General features: G+C 45.1%; 1 protein-coding gene and 1 long non-coding RNA gene across 2 annotated transcripts; one reads left to right on the top strand and one right to left on the bottom strand.

The window, feature by feature from the left end:
• Positions 1-4,689: 4,689 nt before the first annotated feature.
• prpf6 (PRP6 pre-mRNA processing factor 6 homolog (S. cerevisiae)) lies at positions 4,690-16,977 on the top strand. The gene is made up of 21 exons (XM_028994796.1): positions 4,690-4,919; positions 4,997-5,159; positions 5,468-5,586; positions 5,735-5,813; positions 6,164-6,340; positions 6,586-6,741; positions 7,282-7,376; positions 7,626-7,782; positions 7,931-8,093; positions 10,155-10,273; positions 10,399-10,617; positions 11,655-11,777; positions 12,328-12,449; positions 13,059-13,197; positions 13,426-13,545; positions 14,788-14,964; positions 15,265-15,398; positions 15,474-15,565; positions 15,649-15,763; positions 16,241-16,367; positions 16,444-16,977. The coding sequence occupies exons 1-21, from the start codon at positions 4,720-4,722 to the stop codon at positions 16,594-16,596; spliced, it is 2,949 nt and encodes a 982-aa protein (XP_028850629.1). The 5' UTR covers positions 4,690-4,719; the 3' UTR covers positions 16,597-16,977.
• LOC114798812 (uncharacterized) lies at positions 8,420-10,771 on the bottom strand. The gene is made up of 2 exons (XR_003751123.1): positions 9,609-10,771; positions 8,420-9,204 (listed from the first exon to the last, which is right to left on the bottom strand). It is a non-coding gene; the product is annotated as an uncharacterized LOC114798812 (long non-coding RNA).
• Positions 16,978-18,806: the final 1,829 nt, after the last annotated feature.

Here is an 18,806-nt window from a genome sequence, read left to right as displayed (position 1 = left end):
TACCACTACTCCAGATATCACTGACATAATGTCAGAACTGTTCCTTTGTCACATTACATTGATAGTTTTGCCATATTTTTAACCATCTTTATAAAATTTGTGCACACTTGATTAATAAATTTTTTTGCCTTTACAGTTGTGCAGGGTGGTAATAGCCTAGTGGGTAACACACTGGCCTATGAACCAGAAGACCCAGGTTCAAATCCCACTTACTACCATTGTGTCCCTGAGTAAGACACTTAACCCTAAGTTGCTCCAGGGGGACTGTCCCTGTAACTACTGATTGTAAGTCGCTCTGGATAAGGGCGTCTGATAAATGCTGTAAATGTAAATGTGCAGGAAACAACTCTATCGCCTGTGATTGCTGAAGAATAAAAAAATTCCATCCCATCGTTTGGGAAATGAGTGAAAAAGAAAAATCGCCTCCTTTTCTGGCATTTGTTCGTGAACCCTTTATGCCCGCTGCTGTCTGATGATGTCAGTTTCTTGAAGGAGGGTTTCTCAGGGTTTCGAGATGCAGCACCCCCCACCGTTCCCTGATCTGAGGAAACAGACAACAGAGCCTGCCTCTGTGTTCCTCTGCATGGGGTCACGTCTCAGCGCCAGTCAGCGTTGGCCATCAAATGGCCATCGGCCTGGCCTTTTCATCTTCTGCCTTACCGTCTGAACTGCTCTTGGATTACCTCATGGTGGCAGGAAAAAGAGCGTCAGATTGTCACCGCGCATGATTGTAAACAAACTGGACGCTGAGCGAAAAGAAGTGCGTTATAGAGTGAATGCGGTTGCACCGGCCTGCATCAGCACACTGGAGACATTGTTCTAACAGTGGTTTGGCTTTGTGCTGTGGAGTTGTTTGTGTCTGTGTGCCAGGAGAGTGACAAGCTGTCTCCAGCTCAGACATGTTTTCCTGGGGTTGATGGAGAGGAAAGAAAGAGAGAGAGGAATAGAGTTCCTAATTTTCACATTACAAACAAACCAGGAAAATCTGGGCAAATGGGTGGAGATCAGTGGGTAGGAATTTGCAGCAAGAGCACTTTCACTCAGCTCTGGTGAAGAGAATGAAAGCCCCGGTGGGTTTGCCTGTCATTCCCAGCTCCTGACAGTGCTTAAACAAGACTTTAATAATTACCAGGCAAGGTAGAGATCATCTTCATTAAGTAAAATGTAATTAAAAATCTTCAATTTAATGGTGTGTGCACGTGTCTATGGCACTGTGTCTGAAATTCACTGTCTTTTGGACTTTAAATTGCTATACTGATTGCATAAGCACATTCGCATTCGAGTTTTTTCACAACATGCAGAGCAGTGTCAAAGGTCAAGAACCTTCCAACCCCAATGGCTGGGACGCTACAATAAGGTTATACACACATTTACACCAACTACGAAATAACCCAACAATAACACTTTAATAAGCACAGTACTGAAACACAGTGCTGAAATTCAGCTTTGAATAGCTGTGTGATGTGTAGAAAACACGTGAGAGAGATATAAATGTCATTAAATTCCGAAACTTGGCTGGCAGATTGCTCAAGATCCCCGTTTGTTGGATCTGGTAAGTGTGCATTCAGACAATCGCATGCATCCTGACATTTTCAGTGAACGCTGTCCACTAATTATCACCTTGTCCTTAAATGAACTTCGTCTGACTCCCTTGCAGATCAATGGCAACTCAATTGGTTATTTGCTACCTAAGCATCTTCTCCCCGTCGCCCCTTAATAGGCTGTTTTAATAGCATTTGCTGTTGTCCTCCTTGCAAGGACACTGTCTTTTGTAAAATCCACACACCATAATTGTTGCGAAATTAAGCGTGTAGCTTATAAAATTTCACATTAGCTAAAGTGACAGATAGTAATTTGGCTTAAAATTGAGAGAATCGCGTAAGAGAGAATCTCTCGCTCTCTTTCTCTCATTAACTCAATACATCATGTGCATGATGAAGTGTCGGCAGGACTGACCCCCTTACTGCAGTCTGACCAGACCGGAGTCTTTCATCACTCCGGCCGAGATGATGCAATAGAAAAGAAACCGTGATCTACAGAAGGGGATCGGTGTCGCAACTCTTTTCCGATTCCGTAAAAAGAAAATAATCTGAAGCCAGACCCGCTATGCATGTCTAACCCCAAGGCTGTGACTGAGCGCACCTTCTTTCAATAGGACAACGTTTTAATTTACAACATTACATTTTATTGCAGCTTCGCCTCGAAAATGCGTTGAGGATGGGTGGCGCTGAAGCTCGTTCTAGTGCGGCTATGGCCTCACTTTTCATTGCCGACAGGATATTTGTTTACTGTCAATCTTGTTAAGCTTTTTCTAGAGGCCTGTAGCGTTTGATTCATCTTTTGCCCTGATGGGTGCATGTATCGTAATGTTAAATGGTTCATTGTTCACGGTCTGACTTACTGTGTACTGGGTAACAGCCATCTGGTCCATGGGAACACATCAAAGAGAATTATTCCACTTCGGCAGAATCCCGGTGTCGGGTTTCATGTCTCGGCCCATGGGCACAAGAGATTTATATTCACCTACTGCTACTCGACGTGTTTTTATGGCACCTAGAGGACAAGGGGTAATGAATATGGAACATATCTTTTATACATGAATAACTACCTCTTTAGAACAAAAACAGTGCCCTGTGATGTAGATGCACAACACACACATGCACTTTTCAATTTTTTTTTAAATATGTATCAATCAATATGCTAAATTCAGTCAAGCTACTCAGATGCTGCTGCAATGGTTGGCATATGGCATCCCTTATGTAACTGACAAGTACCCTGTGATTTGAATAAAAAAAATGAAAAGGGACACTCAAGTGCTCAAAATGCTCAGATGGAGGGTGTTGTAGTAATTTTGGGTTATGAGGTCAAATGGCTAAGATCCCAACAGCAGGGATTATTATTCTTTTTTTTTTTTTACATAACCATCTGTCATTGCTGGAATTATTTGGCTTGTTTGCTTGTGGTACGCTGCAAACTCAAAAATGTAAAGTATGCGTCTAGCCTAGACTGCTGAATTCTTAATAAAAAAGTGAAAGGTGAAATTGAAGTGATTGTGACAGCACACGGTGACACAAGGAAATGTGTCCTCTGCTTTTAACCATCATCCTTGGTAAGCAGTGGGCAGCCATGTGTGGGGACGGTCAGTGGCACCTTCGCGGATGGGGATTCGAACCGGCAACCTTCTGATTACGGGGTGGCTTCCTTAACCGCTAGGCCACCACTGCCTCATGGGTAGGCAGCATATTGTCCTCTTTCACCCAAGCCATTACATTTCAACAGCAGCAGAATCATTTTAATGTAATAAAACAAAATGAAGGATTTCTGCAAAATGCGAGAGGCTATCAGATGCACTTTAGGAGCACAATGGATGGTGATAAAACAAGGGTCAGTCGAATTTTTGCTACTCCTTGACGTGGATTTAGCAGCTAGTGGGGCGGGTCTGGTCATCTACCTGGTCTAATACTGAAGAGCAGCGATGCGGCAAAACTTCGTATAATATTCCATGATGTGTTTGCTTATAGATGCTTGTACTCAGATGTAAGTGAACTGACTGACATTCAAGGTAGGCCTGTCCATTAATCCAGCCAGCGACAATTTACCAACCTAACAATTCGCAACTCAATCGAACCCGTTTTACGTTTCAATTGCAAAATGTCTGGAAAGATCTCTCTGTGTCCAGTTTAATTAATGGGGAGTTCATTTAGAACCGATGAAGGTTCCTTAAAGAGTTCCTTAAATGAATTTCAAAGAGCAATGTACCGTCTTTAACTTGGTCTCATAAATGCACAAGACTCTGCTGCCCTCTGTTGCTTTTTCCGTCTTTGGATCAAAATGTCAGAAAATCGAAAGTATGGTTTGTGGCATGTTTATGATGACATGCATGGTGAATTTCTTAATTTTTTTCACATTGTTGATTGAAATGTAGAGTCAAATATGAATGTGCATTTTACATTTCTTCCATATTAAGCTTTCGGTGTATAACATGAAGTTTTTAATTATTGATAGAGGTATGTGAAGTGAAGTGATTGTCATTGTGATACACAGCAGCACAGCACACGGTGCATACAGCAAAATTTGTCCTCTGCATTTAACCATCACCCTGAGTCAGCAGTGGGCAGCCATGACAGGCGCCCGGGGAGCAGTGTGTGGGGACGGTTCTTTGCTCAGTGGAACCTCAGTGGCACCTTGGCTGATCGGGATTCGAACCGGTAACCTTCTGATTACGGGGCTGCTTCCTTAACAGCTAGGCCACCACTGCCCCAGCAACCCACAACAAAAAGGCTTTTTGCACTTGCGTGTGCAAATGTAATCAAAAGTGAAGCGATTGTCATTGTGAAACACTGCAGCACAGCACACGGTGACAAAACGAAATGTGTCCTCTACTTTTAACCATCACCCTCACGGCACTTTGCAATTCGGGATTTGAACCAGCAACCTTCTGATTACGGGGCTGCTTCCTTACCTGCTAGGCCCCCCACTGCTCTTCTATTGTATTGTATTGCTGTTATTGTGAATGTATATATTCGTATATGTATGATCAACGATTAAATGCTCCTAACATTAGTAACCGGTTAAAATAAACTAGTTGGATTAAGGCCGGTGGAGGCGGGGCGCTGGTTCCTCCCGCACACGAGGGGGCGCCGGCGGACTTTTATTCCGGTCACCGGAAACACGACCGTTGTTGTTCCGGAGGTGAAGCGTGCTATCGTAGAAGCAGCCATGGCCAGCGTCTCTACGAAGCAGCCCTCGAAAATCGTCACAAAGGCGCCGCCGGTGCCGGCTGCCGGCGGCGGCGGGGCGGCGGGCAGCGCCCCGGTCCTCCCGCTCGCCTCGCCCCTGATTGGAGGCCTGAACAAAAAGAAGAAGCCATTCCTGGGCATGCCGGCACCTCTCGGCTACGTCCCCGGTCTGGGAAGAGGGTGAGAACACGACTCGCGTTTTGCTTCGTGTTCGTAAGTCCGTACGCGCCCGCCGACCTTCCTCCATCTCTCCGCAGCGCCACGGGCTTCACGACGCGATCTGATATCGGCCCTGCTCGCGATGCCAACGACCCCGTGGATGACCGCCATGCCCCTCCAGGGAAGAGGACTGTGGGGGATCAGATGAAGAAAAACCAAGATGACGACGACGAGGATTTGAACGACACGAACTACGATGAGGTGCCCGTGTGACCGTTTTTTTTTAATCCACCTTTTTCTGTCAACACTGTCCTTTACCGGGGCAGGGGGGCAGTGGTGGCCTAGTGGGGAAGGAAACAGATCGGTTGTAATCTGAAGGTTGCCGGTTCAAATCCCGACCCACCAAGGTGCCACTGATCAAACCACCTTCCCCACACACTGCTCCCCGCCCACTGCTCACCAAGGGTGATGGGTAAAAAGCAGAGGACACGTTTCGTTGTGCTGTGTGACATGAGAAACCTCATCACCTCCACTTACCTTCCTGTTTGTGTTTTACCTTCCCCATCCAGTTTAATGGCTATGCAGGAAGTCTTTTTTCCAGTGGGCCTTACGAGAAGGACGATGAGGAAGCTGATGCTATATATGCTGCACTCGATAAGAGGATGGATGAGAGACGCAAAGAGAGAAGGTGGGATTTTTTTCGCTAGATGCTCATCTTCTGGTGTGCTAGGAACCATTTTTTTTTTCTTTTCTGATCATGGTTTTGACATTCCGCATTACTCATTGATTCCTTAATTGGAAAATAAGAGATGAGCTGGTTTTTCTTCGTTTATCAGGGAGTTGCGAGAAAAGGAAGAAATAGAGAAATATCGTATGGAGCGTCCGAAAATCCAGCAACAGTTTTCTGATTTAAAGGTTGGTTATACTACACAATGAAGTGTGACATACTGTTGTGTTTAAAAGTCCCATTTTTGCATTTATATAGATCTTAATGGTCCCCTAATACCGTATCTGACGCCTGTTTCCGAAATTCAGCCTTTTCCAGATAAAGTAAAATTCCAGATCCGACCATCTGAGCTGATGCTCTTTAAACAGTGAAGCAGAATGACCAAAGCACTCTTTACACCTATCTCCATTTCTAGCCAGAGTTCTGCAGAGTTCCCCATACAGGCTAGGGGAACAAAGTGAAACTCTCCTGATAGGGGACACACACGCATGCATAGAGTGTGTGCACTCCGTAGTGCTCACTTGCTGTTTACCTGCAGAGGAAGCTGGCGGAGGTGTCTGAGGAGGAGTGGCTCAGTATACCTGAAGTTGGTGATGCTAGGAACAAGAGGCAGAGGAACCCCCGCTATGAGAAGCTCACACCTGTACCAGACAGCTTTTTTGCAAAGCATCTTCAAGGGGGAGAGAATCACACAACTGTGGACCCTCTTCAGGGGGTATGAAACACTCCCACGCACATGCAGTATATGAGAAAACGAGCTACCACATGCATGTTTTTCCAGTGAATAATCTTAGTTTCATTTATGTACATGTGAATGTGAGTGAAAATAATGTTGTTAAAAGTAAAATTTCTTAAATGTCCACTAGGGGTCGTATTCTTCTCATTGTTCATTTTAGCTCAAGCCAATGGAGGGGGAGAGAGTGAAATAATTTTTTTGTGATGTCTCTTTGTTTTCTTCAGCAATTTGGTGGTTTGAATACCCCTTTTCCTGGTGGTCTCAACACACCATACCCAGGTGGCATGACCCCTGGTTTGATGACCCCTGGCACTGGTGAACTGGACATGAGGAAAATTGGACAGGCCAGAAACACCCTGATGGACATGCGTCTCAGCCAGGTCCTCTTTCAGCATCATCGCTTTTATCATCCTTGTGATTCTTGTGTGTCCTGTTGTACCTGTCTTGAACTGCATATCAGGGTTGCCAATATGCAGCACTAATGCTTTCAGCATCAATCTCACTCTCACGTGAAATCAACTCCAGAAGAGCCATTGTTGATCACTGCACTAGATCAGATTTTCTTATTTCTGTGTTTGTTGTCTGGGCAGTATGCTCACATTGGGCAGTTTTGAAGTCCACTTTGCATGTTTGGATGGTGATCAAAAATTAAGCGGGTTTGAGATTATTATTATTTTTTTTTTTTTTAACAAATTTGAAACACAAGACCAAATTCAGACACCCTGGAAAAGATTTCCCATTCCATAAGTCTATTAAAGCCATAAAACAGGTTGGTATTTATGGGTGACTGGTGAGAACATTGGTTGGAAATGTACACAGTATATCAGGAGAGAAAGTAGAAATTCGTGGTGTATTGAGCTGAAGACATTGTAAGGCTTGACCTTTTTTTTTTTTTTTTTTTTTTATAAACTCTCCTTTAGGTTTCAGACTCAGTCAGCGGACAAACAGTGGTAGATCCAAAAGGTTATCTAACAGACCTCAACTCCATGATCCCCACGCACGGAGGTGACATTAGGTAATGACGTCTCACGTCCCTGCAGCCGAATACACAATGTTTAAAGGTCATCTATCATGAAAATTTCACTTCAAGTTCCCCTAGCCAGTCCTGCAGTGGCTAAAAATGGAAATTTCTTCTGAAGAGCTTCTACTTGGGAAAGAGTAGAGTTTTCCTTTCTGTGGTACATCCTTGCCTGCAGTAATGAAGTATGAGTATTTACATGCAGTAAAAGATTTCTCAGTTTGAGACATGTTTGTTTTGATGCAGTGACATTAAAAAAGCCCGTCTGCTGCTGAAGTCAGTAAGGGAGACAAACCCCCACCACCCCCCAGCCTGGATTGCCTCGGCACGTCTGGAGGAAGTGACCGGCAAGCTGCAAGTGGCCAGAAACCTCATCATGAAAGGCACAGAGATGTGTCCCAAGGTGAGCGCTTCGCTGTGGTAGTGACTGCGTCAGGAGTCGGCTGTACTTCATTTTGTCACTCAGCTTGGCAAATGACATCTTATGTTGCCATCAGGTTAATGTCACACTCATGCCACGTCCATTCAAATGCATCTGGTTGTGTTTCCAGAGTGAGGACGTGTGGTTGGAAGCGGCGCGCCTGCAGCCTGGAGACACAGCCAAAGCTGTGGTGGCCCAGGCTGTACGCCACCTGCCCCAGTCTGTACGAATCTACATCCGTGCTGCTGAGCTGGAGACGGATGTGAGGGCTAAAAAACGTGTGCTGAGGAAAGGTCAGAGCTCCCCTACAAATTTTTTTTCTCCCCTTTTCTTCAATGTCACACTGCAACATACTGTCTAGCTGACCAGCCTTAAACATCAGATGGGTCTACTTTCTGGACAGTTTTGTAATCTATAAACATTTCTGCCAAATTACTTGTTTGGTGACCCTAACAGTACCAGCCAAAGTGAGACAATAAGTCAGTGGCTTAGCGGATAAGGAAGCAGACTTGTAATCTTTCATGGCTGCCCACTGCTCACTAAGGGTGATTGGTTAAAAGCAGAGAACACATTTTGTTGTGCCACTGTGTGTGTCGTGATCGTTCGGCAACACGCAAAGCACAAATGAATACAACTTTATTCACTATTAAATCAAACCAGTACAAATTAATGTTAGGTGCACAGCAGACTAAAACACTGCCTGGAGCCAAATACTGCTGACTTGACGCCACCCCCAAAATACGTATACAGGAAATAGACAGAATTCAGAATAAATGTAATATGCCACAATACCTCAAAATAAAGGCACACAAACACACTTCGGACTAAAGCACCACCAATTCACACCTTTAGATGGTTGGGGGGGGGTAATCAACCAGCATAGTTGATCCAACCAGTCACATTAACCCCAGACGCACACGCTTGAGTCCTGCGTAAACTTAATACGTAAATATCTTGTATTTATAAATTTAAATATTTATTTAAAAAAATTTTTTTTAAATAACTAGCTACAACAAACCAGTACAATAACAGTCTAATCCCAACCCACAAACAAAATTGTTACCCAGATTGTCGAGCCCAAGTTACGTACAATTCAGTCTCCTAGTATCCCAACCCAGTGGGTCGCACACTCCAGGACCCCACGAACACACCAAAGCCGTCCCCGTGAGTGTGCGGCAGTGAGCTCCGCCCAGTTTCCCTTCGGGCCCATGTGTTGACTTCGTCCTTAATGTCCCAATTCAATGACTCCCAATGTCCCTCAAATGGATGCTCGCGCTGCTGCCCCTGGTTGCAACACCACCGCTGCCCGCGCCGATCTCCTCGATGCCGCTGCTCGCAGTTCCGTCTCCTGGTCACTGCTCTTCCGACTGCCCTTCCCTCTCCACGACATGAATAGGGTGGGCCCTATTTATAAAAACACACACCTACCCACACTCAGTACCAAATCCACACTAATCAACCCATGCAACATACAGGTCCCTGGTAGGAAAATAACGAGTCGTGATTGGTCCAATTTGTTCTACAATCATTAATGAGTGCCAGTCTGTAGTAAAGGAACCCACACAGAAACCATTTCATCAACAAGCATATTTGTATAAGTTTCTGCAATTTCATGCGCTTGACTTGACATGCCGGGCTGCAGCGTTTCACAATGACAATTCACTTTCATCTGTTATTGAAGTCGTGTCACTATTAACTCTTACAATTCCAAAATTCTTGTAGGTTTTTAATGGTATGCACCCACATTTTTCCAGGGTTCCGTGTTGACCGTTCTTGAAGTATTTAACTTTGATGTGTAAATTGCATACCTTAGTTTACTATGTAATATTCTACAGCACCTCCACATTCCCAGCACAGCATCCAAGCAGCTCTCCGGCCTTGTCGGAGCATTTCTGGACGTGTCATCACAATCAGCCCTCCTCCATGGCTTCCAACCATCAGTGTGCTCTCCCCCCTGATGTGGCTAGTAGAGCTTGTATGTGCCCCCACCTTTCAGGCTCTTCCCAGCAGCATACCTCCCCTGACAGAGACGGATGACCTGTTTCCTCTCCAAACACATGATCAGTCTCGGCACGTTGAGGTTTAATCCAACTCATCTGTGCCAAGTTTCAGCGAGAACATCGTGATTAAAACCCAGATTCTACATTGCTTTTATAAAGCACGTTCTATGCCCCCCCCCCCCCCCCCCCATATCTTTGAGTCGCATGTCTTAAATGTTTTTGCAACAGTCTACCCAGACAGAAAGCCAGAGACTGTCTCTTGTGTCCTGAAACCACTTTCAGTTGATTGCACTGCATACAGGTCGCTCTTAGTTTTCTTCAGATTGTTGTGTGACGTCTGCGTTCGTCCCCTAGCCCTTGAGAATGTGTCCAAGTCGGTGCGTTTGTGGAAGACTGCAGTGGAGCTGGAGGAGCCAGAGGACGCCCGAATCATGCTGAGCAGAGCTGTGGAGTGCTGCCCAACCAGTGTGGAGGTTTGTGCACAACCTGCTATACACAACATACACACACACACACACTACGTACCATACCGACTTGTAGACGTTATCATAGTTAAGCCATGTTTGCAGTCATGTAAATGTTCCCTCTCCTCTCACAGCTGTGGTTGGCTCTGGCCCGGTTGGAGACGTACGAGAATGCCCGGCGTGTCCTCAACAAAGCTCGCGAGAACATCCCCACTGACCGCCACATCTGGATCACCGCTGCCAAGCTGGAGGAGGCCAACGGCAACACTCAGATGGTGGAGAAGATCATTGACCGAGCGATCACCTCCCTCCGAGCCAACGGCGTGGAGATCAACCGTGAGCAGTGGATTCAGGTGACAGCCGTGTTTGGACACACTGGCTCACTTACGGGCCTCTTCAAGAACACAAAAAAAAAGGAGTTTGTTTGATGAGTGGTCGAATTTGTGAAAATATCAGTTCCAAGTTTCAATGCCAGGGTTTATTTTCCTCGCTTGTGTTTGGTCTTGCCTGTGCTCTGTGTGAGTTTAAGTGGGCATGTCTGTCTGGATGTGTCTGTGGGTGGGTGTGCATAGTTGTGGTGATGGATGGTGTTGCTCTGTGCAGTGGCTTGCTGCAGACCTCTGCTTTAGTTACATGTAGTGTGTTGTGTAACCGATCCGCTCACTGTCCTTTGGTTCAAGGCCCCTGGCTTTGAACTAGAGCTGCTTTTCACAGGGCTTTTATTTAGGAAAAGAACAACTTGAGAGCTGGAGATCAGCCAGGGTCCAAAAATGACCAGAACCCCAGGATAGAATAACATTATGTTCCATTTGACTCCAATCAAAAAAGGTTTTGGTCAAAAGCAACACATTCACCTTGAGATTTATAGTCATTTCAGCTACATACGTGTTAGACAGTACATAGTGAAACGAAACAACATTTCTCCCGAACCTGGTGCTACATGGAACATTTTAAACAAAGTTACATACTGACATGAAGTGCAGGTGTCCGACAAACTGGGCTGTAATGCAAACTGAAACATGTAGACACTAAAGATGACAGACAGCACTAGAAAAATCAGTGATTGAAGGTGCCAAGAAAAGTTGTAATAGATAATATGTTCTAAACATAAAAGGTATATAGAATGTGTGTGTGTGTGTGTCAGTCCAAAGAGGAAAGTCTCAAGAGTGTTTATTTTTCTGGCCTGTGGACAAAAGCTACTGTACTCCACATATCATGAACACATAATGAAGAATAGGATTGTTTTCATCTACATTATGACTGCATGCAGTGAAAAAATGATTGTTAGCCTGTTGGCCTGGCCTTTAAAATAGCATTTACAAATGAGAATTTAGCTGAGAATTATACTATACTATAATCACTATACAAAACCCACCCTCTCTTTATACAGGATGCGGAGGAGTGTGACAAGGCAGGCAGTGTGGCTACATGCCAGGCCATCATCCGAGCCGTGATTGGCATTGGCATAGAGGAAGAGGACTGTAAGCACACCTGGATGGAGGATGCAGAGAGCGTAAGGATGCACACACATTAACATAGAGAGGAGATTCAGCAGGTTTTCCTGATGCTCTACACATGATGCTACACAGTTCAGTGTTCCTTACTGTAATTTTTTTGAGTATGTATTGTCACCATATTTTGAAGTGAGTCTACTCCAAAGCATTCCGTAACCAATTAAACTATAAAAATTGCCTATGATTTCCACCTGTTGTCTATTCCATTTGGACAACAGCATGCGAAATTGATCGTCAATCAGTGTTGCAGTTTGATTTCACAGAAATGTGATTGACTTGGAGTTACATTCTGTTTAAGTGTTCCCTTTATTTTTTGAGCAATGTATATAACACTGACCTTAAACAAAGTATCTATGTGCTGAGCTCTGAAGTATTAGTATAATCAGTGATTTCCAACATACTAATACAAATATGATGCCTTTCAACTCGTTTGCGTTAAACATAAATGAACTTAAAACACATCATTTAACGTTTTAGAAAGTTTGTCTCCTGTAATGCTGGGTGTTGGATGGAATGCTGTGTATTTATTTATTTATTTATTTTGTTTAGTGTGTTGCCCATGGAGCTCTGGAGTGTGCCCGTGCTATCTATGCCCACGCGCTGCAGGTCTTCCCCAGCAAGAAGAGTGTGTGGCTCAGAGCTGCGTACTTTGAGAAGAGCCATGGCACGCGGTGAGATTTCTGCTTGTACACTTGCAAACATCTAAGCTGTTCTGAGCCTTAAGCACAAGTATGCACACGAGGCTGTGAAGGTGAATTCTTCCGAAGGCAAAATAAATTGACGTGCACATTGAGACGTTTGTAATTAAGGTTCTTTAACCTGAAACATTAGGGACTCTGAGAAAAGATTAATGTAATCAAGCTGTCAAGTTGCCTGTACGTTCAATCACGTTGTCTGCCAAGGCCTGCAGCAAGTGCCAGAAAGGGGAGCAGGTGTTCCATGTTGTCTTCTGGCCTTGCCAGATTATGTTGCTTCATATGTCAGAGTGGAAGGGAAATGTAAACGGGAACCTTTCAGTAAATCTGTCGCTGTCTGTCAATTATATATAATTCATTCATGAAAACTGCATTAGACATGCGAGTTCACCTTCTTAACATGTCCTTACTAACACTTTTTCTCATATTTGTATTCAAAGGGCTGTCAAAATGAACACTTAATGGTTGCAATTAATTTATGAATATCATATACTAAAATTAATTGCATTAATCAATCAAAATTCACCCCAGCCAGAGACAACTTTTTGGTTGACAGCCTTAATCTATCTGTCTTTTTATCATTAGGGAGTCTCTGGAGGCATTGCTTCAGAGGGCGGTGGCCCACTGCCCCAAAGCTGAGGTGCTTTGGCTAATGGGGGCCAAGTCCAAGTGGCTGGCGGAGGACGTCCCCGCAGCCCGGAGCATCCTGGCTCTGGCCTTCCAGGTGGGTATCTCCAGACACGTCAGGATTGGAAGAGTGTACATCATCAGCCGCATGTCCATTTTATGCATCCACTCTGCAGCCATAGTCATTCGGCACGTGATGTATACATTCAATAATTTATGTTGTCGGTAGGCATGATATAGTGTTCTGCAACTGAATCCATTTTTTAAATGATGCCCCTCCTCACCTTGTTCACCCCATCTTCATCTCTGCATTTGGTCCTTACAGGCCAACCCCAACAGTGAGGAGATCTGGCTGGCTGCTGTGAAGCTGGAGTCGGAGAATAATGAATATGAGCGAGCCCGTCGGCTGCTCGCCAAGGCCCGGAGTAGTGCGCCCACCGCCAGGGTAAGATGCCGGTTGGCCAGGGAGACAGAGTCTGAATTGGATTTGATTGGGTCACACGGTCGTAATTCTTGAGCAACAGCAGTGATGTCTTCCAAAAAGGACATTCTCAGCTCTAGGCTGCTTGTTTTGGGTGAAAGAGGTCTTTTCACATTTTGTCTTAGTTTTGTCTTTTTGAACTAAACAGTTTTGGAGGAATAAGGTCAGACATTAAATGAACCTTAAAGTTATATGCTGTGAGAGAGGGAGAGAGAGCGAGAAAATAGGCCAAATAGAACAGTGGTTTCACCTTCCAGTCCTCACTTGACCTCAACTGCTCAGACACTTCCTGCAGAGGCCAGGGGAAGAATGGGAAAGCAACAGGAAGTGGCAGCATTTCGCAGCAACGGCAGGCGGGGCTTGCCTGATGCTCAGCCAACATGTAAGATTTTGGTGAAGATAGGTCCCTTTGCCTGAACACGTTCAAAGCAACAGCTGAGAAGCAAAACTTTGTCACTCAGTCTGAAAACAACCTTTCACGTGTCCCCTACAGGGCAGGCAGTGTTGTATAAGCGGGATTAACCGTTCAATCACGTCACTCTTTTTCTCTTGAAATGAAGAACCAGCCATATCCCAGAAAATTTGACATGGCAATTGTTTGACCGAAAGTATGAAAGTAGCTCAATTAATAAGTGACATGCCTGTAGGGGGTGAAGTGAATTGATTGTCATTTGTGATACACAGTGCACAGTGAAATTTGTCCTCTGCATTTAACCCATCACCCTTAGTGAGCAGTGGGTGGCCATGACAGGTTACTGTGGTTATTGTAGGCAGTTGCATGTATTCATTAAGGAAATGTGTATATATATATGTGTATGTTTGGTCTTATTTCCAGGTGTTTGCGCACAATATTTAGCATTTTAACCATGAAATTAATCATCTTTAGGCTGAATGTCAGTACTGATGTTTTCATGTTTGTCTTGTAATCTTATTTTGAATATTGTTCATTATACACCCCTCCAAATGTAGAACATGAAATCCAAAAATGGATTTCATCATCTGTCATTGATCGTCACTGCCAGTTGCTCACTGCCAATTAATCAGTGTTAGTGTATTAATCTGTTCTGAAGAATATCAGCTGTAGGCCATGCCTCACATGAGCTCCTCTGTAGCATTGGTCTGTTTTTAGTGTGTTTCGTAATGTGCACTCTATGTAATTTCACCCCCATAATGATAATTCAATGAAATGAAATGGTCTTGCTGCAGGTGTTCATGAAGTCCGTGAAGCTGGAGTGGGTTTTGGGGAACATTGAAGCCGCTCAGGAGCTGTGCACCGAAGCCCTGAAGCACTATGAAGACTTTCCCAAGCTGTGGATGATGCGGGGCCAAATCGAGGAGCAGTCGGGCAACACTGATAAAGCCAGAGAGGCTTACAACCAAGGGGTACGTGGGGGAACCAGAAACCTATCAGCTCCAAATGTTATCTTACCACAGAATCAAAGTTTAAATGAAGCATTAAAAAAAAGTGCTGCACATTCATAACTACTGGAAATTTTTCTTTTGGCTTTGGGATTTGGCACAGAGGTCCTTGCCAGTATCAGTTCCCAAAACCCGTTTCTCTCCCGATGCTTTTCGTGGAGACGTCTTTGTCCTTCAGCACCAGTTTCATGACCCCATCAATCTGCCCACTTGTATGCTTATGTTTGCACCATTCTTTACCATGCGTGTGTGTATCATTTCCAGCTGAAGAAATGCCCCCACTCCATGCCGCTGTGGCTCCTCCTCTCCCGCCTGGAGGAGCGAGTTGGTCAGCTGACCCGTGCACGTGCCATCCTGGAGAAGGCTCGACTCAAGAACCCGCAGAGCCCGGAGCTGTGGTGAGAGTGGCTACTGAGACGCAGTCAAACACACACACACACACACTCATATTCACACACTGACGCTTTCTGCAGGTTGGAATCTGTTCGTCTGGAGTACAGGGCTGGTCTGAAGAACATCTCCAACACGCTTATGGCCAAAGCCCTGCAGGAATGTCCCAACTCGGGTAAGAGTGTATCCAGGCCGATCATGCCGCCTGTGGCTTACATTCCCCTCAGCTCACTGTTCTGCCCCTGTAATCCTCATCAGGGATCCTTTGGGCAGAGGCAGTGTTTTTAGAAGCCAGGCCTCAGAGGAAGACCAAGAGCGTGGATGCCCTGAAGAAGTGTGAGCACGACCCACACGTGCTTCTGGCTGTGGCCAAGTAAGTTTTTACATTTACAGCATTTACCAGACGCCCTACAATCAGTAGGTACAGGGACAGTCCCGTCCCCCCCCGGAGACACTCAGGGTTAAGTGTCTTGCTCAGGGACACAACGGTAGTAAGCGGGATTTGAACCTGGGTCTTCTGGATCATAGGCGACTGCGTTACCCAGAGACTACTACCACATTATTAGGCACTTTCTTCCCATTGACTGAAGATGCATTTTGTTCAAAAACACCAGCATTATTTTACATAAAACACGTTTGAGGTCGGCAAATATTAAACAGAGGAAAAGTCGTCCGTGTGCTTTCACTCTAAATTAATTTCATTTAAATTCAGTATGTTAATGTTCAAACATTATTTAAAAGATGCTGGTGCTGCCATAATCCAATGATGTCTATGATGCAGGGTATTGTGCATCATTTAGACATTATTATTTATCAAAATGATTCAGTGTTTTTTTTTTTTTTTTAATAGGCTTTTCTGGAGTGAGCGCAAGATTACCAAGTCCAGAGAGTGGTTCCTGCGGACAGTGAAAATCGAGCCTGATCTTGGCGACGCCTGGGCCCTCTTCTACAAGTTCGAACTGCAGCACGGCACACAGGTACCAGGACGCGTTCCTGTTGGTCAACAAGAATCGGCGTCTTTACTCACACGCCCTTCCCCTCCACGCATTTCAGGAGCAGCAAGACGAGGTGAAGAAGCGGTGCGAGAACGCCGAACCCCGCCACGGGGAGCTGTGGTGTGCCGAGTCCAAGCACGTCCTCAACTGGCAAAAGAAGATCGGGGAGATCCTTGTTCTGGTGGCGTCCCAGATCAAGAACACCTTTTGAACACCCCAACCCATGCTGCAGGAAGGACGACCGCCACCAGTCCCACGCTGCCCTCATCATCTTTACATTTCTCTGCTAAAATACGTCTAGTGTGCTCCGTTTCTGGTTCCTGTCAGGTCAAGACCTGCAGACCAGAGTTTCCTGCTTCATTAGTGTCCATGTTTTGGGGGAATTTTACGTTTTTACTGCAATCTGTCCTCATTGCTGATTGGACTTGAAATGGACCAATCGCTGCATGTTTTAAGGGGGACCGACACAGCTGATTGGACGGCAGCATCTTGCAACGAATGTAAATTTCATTGGATATTTCGATTCATTGGGAATTATCATTGCTTGGTTTATGTATTTCTATGTTCCATTGTGTGTTTTTTTTTTTTTTTTTTTTTTTTTTTAAGACCGATTACAATTGTGTGTGTTCCTGATATTCATCCTGTAAACTCCTGTAAAGTCATTTTAATAGTTACCGGAGTTACCGGGTCTGTGTTGAAAACTCGCGCGTAAAACATTTGCAGTCTATAAAGCTACAAACTGTTTTTTTTTTTTTTTTTTTTTTTTTTTTTTTCTTCTTCCCTTCAAATAAAAATCCGATTTCGAAAGCGAAACGAACCGCAGGTGATTGATCGCGGAAGTTTTGTCGACTTGATGGGACTGGAGCTCGCTGTAACCCAAAGCCCGCCGCCAGCAGCCCATGACGGGGAGGGAAACCGGAGCCGTGCGCGCCCGGGAAGTGGGGATGTGGGAAGCCACGCGGCTCAGGCGCACTGGCGGTCCGGCGGCCGGGACTCCTACTTAACCCCCAATCCGGCGTCCGGGGCGGCCGAGCGGCCGCGCAAAATGGGATTCATGCGCTCGGACCGGTCGACGTCCGATGATAAATGGTAGGTGACGACGAGAGGCTCCTGCAAAAGTACAAACTATCAGCGGTCCATAGAACTTTTTTTTTTTTGTTTATTTGCGTTGTGGTAAAACACGCGGGTCGTAACCGAGTCCGGTTCAGCTAATCAAGTGCGAGCACTAATTAGGCACCCAATTAAGAAGTTGTAATGGTTAAAAAAAAAAAAAAAAGTATTTGTCCTGATTAGACTCGAGACCCGCGCTTTATCCGATTATCCGGTTGGATGTCGCATAACTGGCTTATAATTGACCAAAGGAAGGTTTTGTTTTTTTTTTTTTTTTTTTTTTTGCTGGTTGGACTCTGGTCTTGGTCGCGTTGTTTTTTTCACCCGGTATAATATTCACAGGAACATCATCTGCTGGGAAGTTTTTCTTCCAACCCACACATCTTCCCAGGCTGCCCCACTCATTATTTGGCCATTAATTATCACCTGAGCCTAATTGAGGTGGGTCAGCAGTGTAGAATCCAGGCTGTTGCTCGGTCACTTTAAGTCTGCATGTAACGTTGTTTAAATGTTCCGGAGAAACGTTGTTTCGTTTCACTATGTACCGTCAACACGTATGTAGCTGAAATGGCCATGAATCTCAACCTGAACTTGAAGAGTCTTTGGCAGACGTTCCTCCAGGATTTGAAAACGCTGGGCTAGATTGTGAAGTTTGAATGAGCCGTGTGTGTTTGTGTGTGTGTGTGTGTGTGTGTGTGTGTGTGTGTGTAGCACATGAACAGGCCTGCTCTCTGCATCTGCCTGCTGATGATCCTGCTCTTCGCAGCGGCCCGCAGCAAACGCCGCTGCAGATACTCCGCGGTCCTGATCGCCTACAGGAGCCTGATCGTCGCTGATCTGGAGCGTTTGGTATCTACACCTCCACAGAGTTGCTACCAAAGATGAACTAAATGTTCAGCAGTGATTGCGGCATGCAGACGTTTGGCTTGGGATCAAGAGAAATAACTGTTCATTGTTTAATTTGCACATGGGCCTGCAATTTATGATGCATGTCATTTATAATGGGTTGTCATTCAATTTGTCTTTTAAAACCAGAACCTGATTGGTTCTTCGGACTCTTCCGGACTGAGCGACCACTGTCCCTCTGCAAAGGTAAAGCGTGCACAACCGATAATAAATGCGATTGAGAGTAAGGTGAGAGTAATGCACATGCGTGCATGTTGCAAACACAGGCGCACCAAATCCTGCACTCCATTTATAGCATGACTCAGCTGTTCAAGTGTGTAGGAGGGCAGCAGGGCAACGTGGAAAAGGTGGTGGACCAGATGGAGCAGGTGATCATCCAGAACTGCAACAAAGCTCACATGGTGA

The sequence above is a fragment of the Denticeps clupeoides genome, chromosome 10 (genome assembly GCF_900700375.1).
Source record: "Denticeps clupeoides chromosome 10, fDenClu1.1, whole genome shotgun sequence".
Lineage (NCBI taxonomy): Eukaryota > Metazoa > Chordata > Actinopteri > Clupeiformes > Denticipitidae > Denticeps > Denticeps clupeoides.
Note: the sequence above shows the minus strand (reverse complement) of the source record. Positions and strands in the feature narration are given on the sequence as shown.